The sequence below is a fragment of the Prinia subflava genome, chromosome 2, assembly GCF_021018805.1.
Source record: "Prinia subflava isolate CZ2003 ecotype Zambia chromosome 2, Cam_Psub_1.2, whole genome shotgun sequence".
NCBI lineage: Eukaryota > Metazoa > Chordata > Aves > Passeriformes > Cisticolidae > Prinia > Prinia subflava.
Genome location: NC_086248.1, coordinates 49,359,524 through 49,374,710, shown reverse-complemented (window position 1 = coordinate 49,374,710; position 15,187 = coordinate 49,359,524). Strand labels below are relative to the sequence as shown.

At 39.4% G+C, this 15,187-nt stretch overlaps 1 protein-coding gene across 1 annotated transcript in view; it reads right to left on the bottom strand.

The window, feature by feature from the left end:
* SLC35F1 (solute carrier family 35 member F1) overlaps positions 1–15,187 on the bottom strand; it is a 226,561-nt gene that overhangs the window by 94,103 nt on the left and 117,271 nt on the right. Inside the window, exon 2 of the mRNA XM_063389877.1 lies at positions 2,547–2,722. Within this exon, the coding sequence (XP_063245947.1) occupies positions 2,547–2,722 (176 nt within the window). The remainder of the gene's footprint in view (positions 1–2,546; positions 2,723–15,187) is intronic.

Sequence of the window (15,187 nt, the reverse complement as noted above, 5' to 3'; positions counted from 1 at the left end):
AAAGAAAGAGGAAGTCTTTATGTCTTGAGGAAATCATACTTTTTAGTCCTACAGCTAATTCAGAGTTTTTTTGCCTACCTCAAGTGTCATCTCCTTAAACATATATTTCTGCAAAAATCCCAAGGATTAAGGAAGCAAGGAAAGAAAAAGACAAAGGGATGCACTTATTTTTTGCAAATGTAAAAATTTGTAAAATTTACAAATCAATTTATGATGGTGTGATTTCTGAAGGAGAAAGAGAACGATTTTAAATTTTTTCAGTCTTGCAGAGAAAGTAGAACTGTACTTTAAAAAAAAGCATTCTGATGATGTCAGCACTCAGAACAGAATCATCATTATTACGTGATTTTCATTTGTTAACGAAGCCACATGATTAGAGCTGCTAGAGAAACTGCCTTAATGGAACAAACACTGATCATGGATTTGAATAAGTACACAAGCAAAAAGACAATGTCAGGCTCAGTCAGCTGGCAACATTAAATGCCCAGTAAATAAATAGGCTGCGTAGTGCTACACCATCCAGCAGGACTGTTATGCTGAATGCCTGGATCACTGCTTTCATGGCTTCTGTAGCCAATTTTATTTTGGATTTTTTTTTGGTGAATTAATCTTTCTGGGGGTTTTTTGACAGCTCTTTTTCCAGACAATTCCATTGGTATGCTTTACATGTGCCCTTGATGTTTGTACAGTCTGTAATCAACCACAGCCTTTTTCAAACACTTTCCCCAGCCCTCTTCACTTGTCCAGAAAATATTTTACACATATCCCAAACACTTTACCACTTAGTTCCCAAATCTATCTTATTGGCACAATCTATCTTATTGTCAGATATTTCTGACAAACTCCCTTTAGTCCATCACTATATTTTTAAACAGAGTCATAAAATTATTTATAAAGTACCTTTTTAATACATTTTTATATATGAGTAAAGCAGAGTGCTTGATAGCATTTTTGAGATGTCAATATACACCAGGCATCAAACATTATTCCAAATTAGCCTCTGTAATGCACAGCAGAATGCAGAATCTATATGGGTATACCCTCTCACAGGCCAGCATTTTCAAAAAAGTAAAATCTATTTAGGAGTCCATATAGGGACTTGCTTTCCACAGTACTTAATCATTTGAGAGAAGGACATTTCTGGGACAGAACTGGTGAACATCTAGGCAATCTTACACTCAGAATAATTAAACATAGTTCTCCAGCAAACTGCTACTAATAACACATTTTAAACCTTTGGCAGAGCAAAGTATGTGGTGATGTTTCCCCCTACACAAACTGAAATATCAAGATAGTGAAACACTGCCTGAGCAATCTCTCCTTATATAAGAGCCAACATTTCCTTTGCACGTTGGCTTTTATCACCTCTGAAAAATGTCAGTGGGGACCAATGTTTATAAAACTTATGCTGTAATATGCTTAAGTGCTTTGTGCTGGAGTACAGAGGTGTATTTTTAACTGCTCATTTTTTGCATAGAAATGAAGTCCTTGCTGCTTTGGAACACTTTTAGCATTGTATCACAAGATTGTACTACGAGTGAGGAACTTAGGCTTCAGGGTTGTTCCCAAAATATTAAAAGATGTAACATCAAAGAACAACCCAAAAATCATTGTTCCTGTAAGAAAACATGAGCTTTTCAGTATGCTGATAAATGTACCACAGCCTAATACATTTTGTAGCTGTTATCCTCCACAGAGCCCTACCCTCCTTATGTCAGGAGAACACATGATATCTTTTCTCTTTTATTTAGCGCCTAATCTTCGTGTTCTGTGAAGGTGAATAAATAAAATTCTGACAAAAAAGAAGAGTGGCTGAGAAATGTACTTTAATGCATTCACTTCCCACACCTCATCTAGAAATGAAATCTCAAAGAAGGGAGGGTGTGCAGGAAAGGCACAACCTCCCATATTATATATAGACTGTCAAAGACAGGATCATTAGATAAACAGTACCAAAGCACACTATAATGCATTTCTCATTTTGGAGGTCAGATTGGTTACACAGACCCCGTGGCAAAGCAGTGATAGGGCCACAGAGCTGCTCTGCCCAAACATCCCCCCCCAGAGAGAGAGCACCCCAAAAATCCCTCCCTTCCTACTTCCCAATAGCTAAAAATCTCCTACCTCCCAATAGCTAAAAATTGGCTGCTATTTCCTTCTATCTACTAAATGAACTACTGAACTGCCATGATCAGCAACTAGAACTAGCAAGCTCTTCTTTGCTTGCATCTGAGCTCTCCTTAGTCTACATAAGAGATAAAGCATATTAATATTTCCCAGCAAGGCATGAACAATCAGAATTCAAAAGTGCTGATGTTTATTTTAGCTTTTAGGTAGCACCCCAGTCCTTGAGATCTAATGACTCATTCTTTGCTAATGAAAATTTGTTGGTATTTTTATCAGTTCATCCAATACATATTTCTAGGTAATGTAAACATGGAACAAATGTTAGTGGGATATTTGTCTAAATCATATTATTTGTTGTTGTTCTGCAAAAGCCTTTATCCCCACTGCTTTCTATAAGACAGTTTCAGAGAGACACTTACCTTGTCTGACGGCTAGTGTTGTTGTGTAGACCAAGAACAGAAGGATATAATTGAGGAAGCTCTGAAAAACAGGTGTGTTGGCATGGAAGTCTTCTGACAGATACTTGCTTGTGAGACCAATGCCACAGATAAGGAGGGAGAGTACCTGGCCAAGTGCCACAGACAGTAAGAGATCCCTGAAAGGAATGAGAATAACAGATATAAACACTCGGCCTCCTCACTAAGGAGGAAATGCTCATCCTCCTCCAGCAATCAAATTCAGCATTTCTGGGACATGTAAGAAACATGATGCTTCAGTCAATGAGGGGATCTGCTGGGTATAGCCAACTTAACATCTCCATTATTTCTGCTCTTATCGTGAGCGTAAACATTGCGCCAACACAGGAGCTTTTATTCACATGTTAAACAACAGCAGATGGCATGTCCCTACCATTTGATTTTGCATTTCACATTTCACAAAGGATAAATGATAGTTTAAATCGACCAAAACACAGTACTGCTTCCTTTGAGCATCCCCCTTAACAGAAAGACCCAGGAGTATTATTCAGACACAGTGGGAAACACAGCTCTTTTAGAACTTAGCAGCCAAAGAGAAAAATAAGATAATGGATCATGTTTCATCATCAAGATGAATATACATTTCATCATATAAACTATTCTTTCCATCTACTGAACAAATATATTTATATTTTCTTTCATCTTTCCAACTGCCTACTTTCTCTTCTGCTTGATGGGAACAGGAGATTCCAATTTTCCCCTTCCTGTCTCCTTCTGGTTGTTAGAAATGTACTTTCTGGTGAGTCTTTTTGCTTTAATCTGTTTTTCTTATTTTTCATCTCCAGTATCTTCTGCAGTATCCTATTACAATCCCATTCTCTTTCCCCACAGGTCTCAAACAGTTTCTTCTTTTGTGCATGTTCTCTGTCTTCCTATAATTTTCTCTTTACTGCAGAAATTGCTATATCTGAAAGACTTTTTCCCTCCAAATACCTCCATCTCTTTTACTCTTCTCGTAGAATTTATTATCTAACCACACAACCCAACTGAATCCAAACAATCCTCTTTTTCCAAATTTTGTCACAGGATCTCCTATGCCCACAACACAGGAATATCTGTATTTTTTTTAATTACCCTTAAGTTATCTCTTTTTAATTTCCATTAAGAGGTCCCTCAGTATTCCTGTGCTGACCAGGCCTGCTCTACAGCTACACCTTCCCATGCAGAAGTATGAAATGTGAAAGTGTTGGTCTGGTAGAGAAGCAAGAAAAACAATGCCAGGGAGAGCAAAGGGCATCCAAAGGGGACATGGGGTCTGAGCCCTGCCCACTGCTGTTGTTGCTGTCACCAGCTCCCAGAAAAGAGGAGCTGTGCTCCCTAGGGGAAGACATGAAGGAGAGGAGCATGTTCTGCAATGTCTCATTTGAGCCTGGAATGAGGAAAGGGAACCAGGCAATTCTATGAGGGTAGAGGAAGGAGGGCAGCACCCTGCTCAGCTACAACAGTATTTCATGTGTGTTCTTTGCCAGGCAGTTAAAACAAATGTTGCTTCAAGGCTGCTTTGCTTTCCCTGACAGATTTCCCTGACCTCGGCTCTGTGTGTTTGGCAGTGATGAGCATCTGTGCTCCCACAACCTGGTAAACTCAAGTGTCAAATTTGTTTCCCTTCTTCTCATAAACAATCCTCCCACTAATGTGTCATGGTGTCAGTCATGGCGTGACTTAACCACAGAGACACTGGAAAGCACAGGAGGCTGGGTAGTTATATTCAGCTAACATACCTCGCTGACAAACAGCCTAACACACAGAGTAAAGAACAAAGTTTATTGTGCTAAACCTTGTGTTTTGATGGGAGACTGCTGGATAAGCAGCAAGGAAGACTCTACTACTGCTACCTCCGCTTTCACATTACTCACTGCACTGTGGAACACAACCATGGCAAACAAACACACTCAACAAAGGTGACATCCAAGACCATGATGCAAATGCTGCCCACTCTATTGATCAGTTCCTGCTGTTACCTGCTCTGCTGTTGATATGGAATAGGAAATTTGAATAGTGACTGCAATTTAAATCCACATATTAATCTTGCACATTTGTTTACAGTTCTTCATTTAGCTGGATATAATCTCCTACATCCTTCTGTAATTAAGTTTCATGCAGGGTTGTCCTCTTGCCTCTGCCATTTCTATAGTTTCATTTCATTAGTAAATTAGATGTTTGCACATCAGTTGCCCGCTTTACATGAAATGCAGGTGTGTCCCTGTATCTCGGCTGTGCCTGTGAGTGAAAGTTGCATTACATTCATTGTGGGACTGCACCTGCTCTGAAGAGAAGCATCTTGGATCCTACTGAGATTTACATAAAGCTAAACACACCCTCTCTCAGGAAAGGATTCTCACAACAACTATTTCTTACTCCCTAGGGCTGTTAGCTGTTGAGAACCAGAGAAATCATTACATTTTTTCAGACTAGTGGGAAGTTTGATGAGGTCTTACAAAAGGCATATTTTTTTAGCTCAGCTCTCTATATTCAGGTGTGTCACTAGGCCTAACCAGTCTGTACTGACATTTGTATTAAAAATCCAACCAACAAAACCTGAAAAACACCAGGTAAATTTCAAAGCTGTGTTTGATAGCTGTAGCCCTCTCTGGTGTACGTTTTGATTCTCTCATTGCCATTTGCAATTTATAAAACAACCATATTTTTTCATAGTTGATTCTTTACCAAGTCATTCAAACACATCCACAAGAGGCAGTTTTTCCAAAGAGTTGATGTCTACAGCATACACACACACATACAGCCTGTCCTCAGCTTCTGTATTTTACATTTCATAAACTTATAAACAAGAAGGTAATTCATATTTTATGGTCTTATTCCTAAAAAGCCATTGAGAATATTTTTCTATGTTTTCTGTCAATTACAAAATATGTCCAAAAATCCACTTGCTATTCTATTACTGAAGTAATCAATGAACACCAAGGGTAATTGGAGTTCAGTAAATATAGACATGGACAAAAATTGTGAACCTAAACACCTCCAAGTCTGTAGGTAAAGGTTGAATCAGTATAATCTCTGTGATTTGAAAGAGCTTTTGAGTTAAAATTGTCTTTTAGACAAAAACAGAATGTAAAAACTGCAGAAAACTACTTTGTGGGAGTCCAAGTGCAAGTAGTACCATCAATGTCACTGTCTTTCAAAACACCGACTACATAAATGATATTGGGTACATACACACTGCTTGTCTCTGATTTTTGCACACATTTGGTATTTCTAATTATGTAAGAAAACTCATTCTGAAATTCAGCTGTTGTGCTTCTCTTCCAGTCAGGACTTTGTTAAACATTTCACAGCTGAGGGATGACAGAGAGATACAAATCTTTTATTTCATCAGTGCAAAGAGTAGTATGTTAGATGTTTAAGCAGAACTAATTCAAGTGCCCATGAAATGCTCAGACTTGAAGCAAAGGTGGTCTATTTTATAACATTTAGCTACTCCTAAGACAATTCATGCCCACATTAAACTCTCCTGCCACACCTAGTAATATGCCCACTAGAGGCCTGAACAACAAGCAGTGGCACAGAAGATTTTGTGTCCTCCCCTTCTCTCACCACTGTAGGCTGTGACACACTAACCATCACCATGGAAAACAGTAATGAAATGAAAAGTAAGTACGAGAAAGCAACTCACAAGATCAATAAAATGCTCATTTTTTGCCTTGGCTGAATGGAAGAGAACAATTCATCACTCTCCAAATAGAAAAGTGGAAACAAATCTTAAATTGCATGTTTAAATTGGTGACCATGTCAGCAGCAATACAGAAGAATACAATTTTTTGATGGACCTAATACCCAGTGTAAGATACCTGAATTTTACAAAAAAATGCTGGTAACATTAACTGTATTTATTTTTTTTTCTGCAAACAATGATCTAATTATACAAGAGTCTTGACTCCTGAGCCTTTAATACCTGGATAAGAATAATAACATACCCATTCTTTTTTAAAAAGAAACAGCAAGCAAACTGAAAAGAAGATTTCAATAGCTGTGGAAAACCTACTATTTCCTTTAAACCAAGTAAAAAGACAGCAACTCAGTGCTGTCATCTCTGGCACGCATAAGTATCTTCCTCAAAAATCATAACAGTGTTGAAATATGCAACGTGGCTCCTATCTTGCAACACTTTCTGTGTTGCTTTTCATATGCCCCACCACTCAAAGACTGGCACAAAGGATGATTTCTTCCCTAAGCCTTTGGTCTCTTGTGCTGGGTTCTGTAGCACATTCATTCACTGAAGAAGCAACATTCATTCATATCTTAAAGAAAGGCTGTGTAGTTTAATGGCCTTCAAATAGTACACCAAAAAGAGAGTCTCACTACAAAAAGCTTTATAAAAGTGATGGTTTCTGCCTTTCAGGATCCAATTTCTCTTTAGCCAAGTGCTATTCTATTTCTCTACTTGTATTCTATTTAGATCAAAATAAAGCAATTCTTCAAAAATTCCATTTTCCCTCACTAACACCAATAGTACTTTTGCAAGCCAAGTTAAAAGAGCTTGTAGTTAAACTTTGATCTCATAAATGCATAGAATCATTGAATCATTTAGGCTGGAAAAGGTAATTTAGTCCAACCATTAACCTAGGATCAGATTGGCATTTTGAAGTGAGAAGTAGGTCAGAATTACTCCTAAACCTCCAAGTGTCATGTTGCTAGAGTGGGTTTTTCACAGCATACTAACAGAATTTAAGAAATACTTCTTTATTGTCTCTTTAGAAGTGGAGCCAGAAGACAGCCTCATCTTTACATTGGGAGCCATTTCATTCTGTTTAAATGTCTAGGCCGGTAGCTGCTGTGCATCCTTTTTACTTGTTCCTCCAGGCTGATGGAAATTTCTGTCACTTGAGTATCTCCTTCTTTATCAGTCATGACAAAGCCAAACTTCTGAAGGCAGACATTCTCATACCAAAGAACTCTGAAGATAGTGCTTGGTTCCTTGCACATACACACTGGTGTGACAAAGTGTACCGAACAGCTACCTGCAGGTTATTCTGCAATTATTTCTCATGAAGTTATTTAGCTCTGAATACTAGTTCATTCCCGTATCTTCCCCAGAACATAGGAACACTCTTCACAACACAAAATCAAGACAGTGTAACATTCAGAAGGAATCACAGCTGCTGGAGAATCAGTGACGTGCAGAGGGCGGCCAAGTGATTTAAACATTCAGGCCTATTTAATTGACACTAAATCCTGTTTTAAAGCACTCTCCATGTCAGTTTAATTTAACTGCTTTCCCTCCTCTCTTTTGCACTTTATTTGGTATCTTTCCACTAGCAAGCCGCCACTGCATCAGTTTTAGAGTATCTCAGATGGTAAGAACAGAGGCTACCACGACTTTTAATCTCTAGCATGAGGCGTGCTAATCCTTCAGCATGCCACAGGCTCCAGCAGACTCAAGAATGACAGTCTGTTTTCTGAGCCAATATTTCACTAGAGGAACACATCTGTAAAGGCTGCTTTATGGCACTGTTAGAAGGGGCCTGCAGGCAGGATGGCACTTTCTCCAGGACGGTAATGACTGCCAGACAAAGTTACCGCTCCAAATGTCCCAAGCGTGTATTTAAAAAAAGAAAAAACAGATACATTTCATTCAGAGACTGACAACTGCTATGCCATAGTGAAGTTGATGATGTCTGTCACAGCACTGTGATTTTGCCAAGCTTTTTCATTTGAGTGCATTTTACTGTGTTTCTATAAAAGCATGAGGAAACATAAAACAAGGTCTTAAAAACTTCACATTGATTCAAAGTAAGCTGAAGTAATGCCCCTATAGAAATCCAGTCAAGTTTATTAAATGCTTACAGATGGACGTGGAATCTTATTTTAAGATTCTACTTATCTGGTAGAAATTTTAATGCATATTACCATAGAAAAAGCAGGAACAGAACCTGTCAAAATCACAAATACTAACTACCATCACCAGCATGGAATGTGACTGTTTTCACTGCAGCTGAGTTCCTAAGTTCCCACACCATCCCCCATTTGAATAGCTGCTTAATGAGGACATGGACATTACTTCCATATTTTGTGGTTCACACTTAACACTGACATAGGCAGCCTGTGAAAGAATAAATTAACAAGATTTGTTCTGGACAATCAACTGAGCTCTCACTGAAAGCTAAAGCTGCAGATTTTCTAATAGCTTTGAAGCATATAAGTCTCCTATTAGTCCTGCATTGCTCTGAAATTGATTGCATCTAGAGAACAATATTCTAGATTAATTTTGCATGGAAACTTGTCCTTTCTTATTTTCCCCTTATTCTGACATGCCTGCTACACAGGAGAGAAATGCTACAAGCTGGCACATGCAGCCCTTCCCTCCTCTCTGCCTCTCTCAATGAGGTAAGGATTGCAGCAAGTACCTTCACTTAATGCATCAAAGCTGCTGTATACCACTTTAAGGCAATTTACAGGAGCAGTCCCAATATTCTATAATTAGATGTTCACAGCACTAATAGCAACCACATCCCCCAACACATATACTGAAAATAACACCATGGGCTGACGTGCCACGGTATTCTCTTGGTCAACTACTGCCACAGTCTACATTCTCTGCAACCATTCTAGATGACATCTCAAGAAAATACAGTGGATTTGTAGGTCTAAATAAAAGACACTTTTGATATTTCTGGCAAGGAAGAACAAACTGACATAAAATATTTTCAAACTATAGGTATCAAGCCATTGCTGAACAGTGAAGTGCCAAAGTCTGAATCCCAACTAAAACCATATTCTGCATTAAAATACAAACAACACTAATATTAACTGACAAATCAGAGAGAGAAACCCATGCAACACCAAGCCTATCCATCAGTTAATTCCTACTGAGTCATTATTTTCAAATCTTCATTGCATTTATGTGACGCACAGGCTTTGTACTGGATCTTGGCACAAAGGGTGGGTTTTCCATGCAGTGAGTTGCAGACTACCTGAAAGACTCAAAGGCTCAGCTACTGAGGCTCAAAAGAAATTCTCTGTGCCATAACCTGGGGGTACAAGGGGAGCTCTGCACCTTCTTTTTCTCATCATCCTCTCTTGCCACCTCCCCAGCAAGTTGTCACTTGCACTGCAGCTCTGGATCAAGCTCCACAGCTTCTTTCCTCAGCAGGGGCCAGCAGCTCATTGTAGCATCCAAGGGACAGCCCTGAGGGGCAGCGAAGGGACAGCCACACCTGGACTTGCAGACAGCACTTCCCTAGAGTTGAAGCAGCCCCAGCAGCCACTGCCTTGGCTGGAAGGACACCCTGGGCACGGGAGAGCTGCCCATGTTTCTTATCCTTTGCTTTTTGGCTTTCCTGGTTGCTTTGAGGTTTTTCTATTCGAGACATTAAGATTCTGATTTGTATTCAAATACAACTGAGCTTGATTTTAAGAGCCTTTTGGGGACATAATTTAAAATCAAAGTGTGGGTACATCTGCCTCAAAGCTGTGGCAGACACAGGCTCTGCTGCTTTTCAGTGATAGCCTGAGAGACCAGCCCAGATTGCTGACTTTGGATGAAAACAAAGCAGAATCACATTCAGTGAGCCTTGGGAGTCTCTGAAGCAGTTTCTTAAGATGAGCTTTCACCTAATAAATTTCCCAGTTCTTGTATATTGCCAATTACAGCAATTCTTTGAAATGGCTTTAATTTACCATACACTTATACCCAACTTCACACACATACACAAAAACATGCTCATAGTTATGTGTGTTTTACAAAACTTTAGTAACTGGTAATTTTTAAGACTATTCTTACACAGAAAAAAAATATCCCTGCATTTAATAGTTAACTATATACTGTTGAGACATCTGCTGCACTGACTCCAAGTGCAAAGAAGGCACTCCTTTTTAAATTCTTGAATAAGATATATGTTTAAAGATAGCAAAGGAAAGTGAGGTGAGAAAACTTCCATGCTATTATCTTGATGGAGTCCAGTCCTAAATCCTTACAATCAAACTGGACGCACGTTGTGTGTGTGTGTGTGTTGGTGCAATTTGCAATTTGTTGGTGCAATATGGTCATCTTCATCCTACCGGAGAGCCAACAAAGAAAATAAAACATGCTTATCCTAAAAACACGCCCAGGTTTTGAAACAGCTATCTGCCTTTCAATCAGCAATTTCCTGGTTCCTTTCCAGGTAAAAATCGCCAGACTTTGAGCCCCAGATGCATTTTCTCTTTAAGAATGATGGTCTCTCTATATACAGTTCTTGTCAACTTCTCAGCCTATACCAGACAGACTGAAAATATTTCAATCTTTCTGATGAAATCAAAAGTATAATTATAGATGACCATGAGATAAAAGAATTGTATTTTGGGTTATTTTAGTCAAATAAATTGACTGAAGGTACCTACAGTACATAATTTTTTTATAAATTTCACTGTCTATCCAAGTATGATGAGAGAAATTAAGATATATAAATATATAAATCTGTAAATATTTGATCTAGATTGAAATAATAAATGACAGCATTAACCTTCCATACAAGAGTTTACAAAACTAGTTACAAACATCTACTTTTGAAAAAGTAACTTCTTCCACCATTATCCAGAAATTAATTCAAAAGTGGTATTTCCAGTCTTAGAAAGAGAGTAAGAGACTCAATTATGTATTAAGAGTGAGCTGTAATTTCTCAAGCTAGAATTCCATATGACAGCTACTGAAAATACCACATTTTTGCCAATGAAATCTAGGCACTCATTGGGCTGCTGATCAGTTATTTTTACATTCAAGAATAAAGCACACAAGTAGATGTGGTTTTGAGATGGATATTTATCTTTACTCTCTTCAAAATGCACCAGTCTGAGCTTTCAGATGTTGAAAGTAATGAGGATGTGGAAGGACTGATGGCTCTCTGTTCCTTGTAGAAAAGAAATTCACTGTCAAATTGCATTAGCTCATCTCACTTGCAGTGGCTTTTACGCCTAAGGCTCAGGACATTATAAATACAGTGACGAATATCTTTAGATAGTATGAGAAAGAGTTATAAAGTTTCAGCTCAGTTAAGATCATCATCAGCTCCCAGTTTTCTCAGAGGAGTTGAAAGCCTACAGTAATAGACCTGGACGATTCCCACCATCAAGAAAAATAGCCCACCAGTGCCCAAAGTAGTACAACACCACTTCTTACTGCTCTCTTGCCATTACTGTACAGTGCTAATACAGTTTAAACTGATGGGGGTTTAGACCCTTACAGCTTTTGAGAGACACTTGATAAAGGAGGAGATGAAAAGCATTACAGCTCCTGCTATACCCCTGCCACTGATAAGCCAATCCTGATTTGAACAGTCAGATGGAAAACAAGTTCAAATGACTCAAGATTCCTCAAGTGATAGATGCTACTGTAACTTAATTCAGTGTTGTCAGAAACACAGAAGTATGGGCTTGGAGTTCCTAGAAAATGTGTATGTGATTCAGGATGATGGATGATTTCAGATTTTCTCCGATGCTCCTGAAAGTGGCAAAATTTGTTTCTGAATTCCTGTCCCTATACAATTCATAACTCTAACCATATGCATATGTGTGTATTGACTGTTCATCTACAATTAGGTAACTAAAACAATTATAGCTTCCTTGTAGCACTGGAGGTCAAAGAAAGACAGGTGTCAATCTTGGAAGTGCAAAAATTCATCTATGAATATCATGGCTGGCTTTTGGAGAAATAAAAAATATTAATTCAATTATTACAAGAGGTAGATTTTTTTTACTTTTTTAATATCAGTGCATTTACAAAATAAATAACAGATTTTTCATTCTAGAGAGCACTTAATATCTATTGTAAATGTTTAATTTAAAAATCAAATTTATCTGCCTGGATTCTGCAAATTTTTTTGCAAAAACTAACTACATTTAAAACTTCAGAACGCAACAGTTACTTTTTTTTCCCTAGAACTCTAGAAAATTTTTTGAGTTCAAAAAACCTTTTGGGTTCTGTGGGTGACATTTTCTCCTCAAGTAGGCATATGCAATTCCCATAAGTTTGCATTATTTTTACAGTGAGTTTCTACTCCATAATCTACATGCTTAAAGCATGTAAAAGAAAGCTTAAGAAAAACGTCCTAAAATTTGCCCCTGAATACTGGCCCCTTAATTGCACCCCTGGCCAGAAATACAAAGGATACCCACATTAGTGCTTCATCAAGTACAGCACTAAATCATTGCACACTTTTCCAAATCACCTGCTTCAAAGGAGAGATGCTCATGTGCCTGTGGCTCATTCCAACTTCAGCTCTTCCAGGCTCTGACCTTCTTTTGCTTTTTCCCATCTGTGGGTTGTATTGCTGCTACCTCATTCTGCAGCCCCTCAAGCAGGAGTAATGCTCAAGGTTGCTTGCTCATGGATATTATGACAAACACAAGGACATGAAAATTTTATGCATTTTTTTCCCAACAGTGCTTTAATGCACAGAGGCCAGGATTTTCCCCCTTTGGGTGTCTTTCTCTATCCTATTCTTTCTTGTGAAGCCTGTATACTGAATTTCAGGGTGATACAACCTCATTATGGAGAAACAGAAAATACCTTCAGTAGATCTACCACTCATCTGGTGGTTAATACACCACAGGAGGCAGAATATGTGAGTGCAAGTTCACAGAACAAGACCCCTGAAGCCACTTAGGCAAACAATTTAAGAATTTGGCTGCTTTACTGAGCTGGGTGTCACCTTCTGGAAGAGACGTTTGTGCTCTGGCTCTAGAGAAATTGCAGAGGCACAGGTGGAGAGTGAATTACTGGTTTGGGTCAGTATCTATCCCAGGGCTACAGTGATGAGGGGTTTCAGCAGGCAGCACCCTTCCTGGCCCAGCTGGATCAATTGCCCTACTTGCAGGACTTGAAAGGTGTTGAGTTTTCTTCTCTGCCTGCTACTGGCCCTTTCTGAAAGCCAGGTCCCTCTAAGGCATTTTGAGTTGGGTGCCCAGAATTGATGCAGCAATAACCCAGGGCTGCTCTCACAGGTCCTCTCTGCCTTCCTACTCCTAAGATACAGCAGGGTCTTGCAGGAAAGGAAGCACTTGGTGAAAGGGAGCATGGCAAAACCAGCCTTGCAGAGAGGTGGAGTGCAAGTACTTCTCCTTGCTTTTGCTGTTTTTTTAATACACGGAAGTGATAATCATTACTCAGCCAACACAAGAGGTCCAAACTTCTGCATCTGCATTCTTCTGCATTCTGCTTATAATTCAAAAAGAAAGCAAGCAATTTTAAGTGGAAATGACAACTGGAGAGAATTCAGCTCCTGCTAAATGAAAAGTCCAACCACACTAAGTTCTTTATGTTTAGGAACGAGTGTGTGGTTCTGGTTTACTGCTCTACCCTTAGGCTCCAAAATAAATCTCTCCCTTCCTCTCTTCCTTTCAATTTGGTGAAACAGCACAACTGCCTCTGTCAACACTGCAAATTTTCTACAGACCTGACACACAATGATGGAACAGGCTCAGCTGAAAAAACATGAGGCCACTGATCTCATTTTTCCTTTTTTATTAGAATTCAGAATTGCAAGGTGTTTGAAATAAATAAAAATAAATAAACTGTAAGTGGTCTGGGAAGTTGCCAGCTGCAGATTTTTAGAGTCAAGACGGAGAAATTCCTGGCCTACAGGAACCTGCTGCAGTGCTGAATGTGTGACCAAAGTCACTGATCACTTAAAGACAGAGAATGATGAATTACTTAAATTAAAATGAAAACTGTGGAAAAAGGAGAGCTGTAAAGTCCTCTTGAAGGAAATAAACCAAGTGGCATTTGCCAGAGCATTGCTCCCTGCCTTATAGGTTGTTTTACTGCAATTTCTTCACAATAGTAGCATCTAAATTTCAGATACACAAAAAAAGAAAACTCAATCATGTAAAAGATTTTCTTAATGGGTACAATTTTGCCTTGCCAGTACTGAACTGTAGTCACGCAAAGGCAATGAGCAGGCTGTAACCAGGCCACTGAGGGTGTCCTCGGTGTGTGCAGCTGATATGCCATCTCCTGCCTATACACAGGGCAATAGCATGCCAAAACACACTCTTACCCAGGATAACACAGGTCAGAACTGATGTTCTGGCTGCAGCAGATGAGATCAGCCTCGTGTGGTTTTCCCAGTGAATGCAGGGAAGTTAATCAGCACCACGCCACTCTCCTGACAGTGGTGCATACAGAGGAGGCACAGATCTGCTCTTCCCCTTATCCTTCAGGTGTGCCAACCTTGCCATTCCCAATACTGGGGAGTGGCACCCCTGTATTTTCCCCGTGGTTGTCCTGCATGTAGCATGTCACCAGTGGCTCCTGTATTGGTTCACCCTCACAACACCCCCATCAGAGAGAGTCACAGAATATCCTGAGCTGGAAGGGACCCACAAGGATCACTAAGTCCAACTCCCGGCCCAGCACAGGACACCCCAAGAGTCCTATCATACCTGAGAGCATTGTCCAAAGGCTTCTTGAACTCTGGCAGACTTGGTGCTCTGACCCCTTCTGTGCGGAGCCTGTGCCCATGCTCAGCCACCCCCTGGTTGAGAATGGATAAACATTGGTATCCATCTAGTGGTTATCCTAGTAGCTAAGTTAATTTCATAACCTTCTTGTACTGTGGTGCTGAAAACCACACACAGTGCTCGAGGTGAGG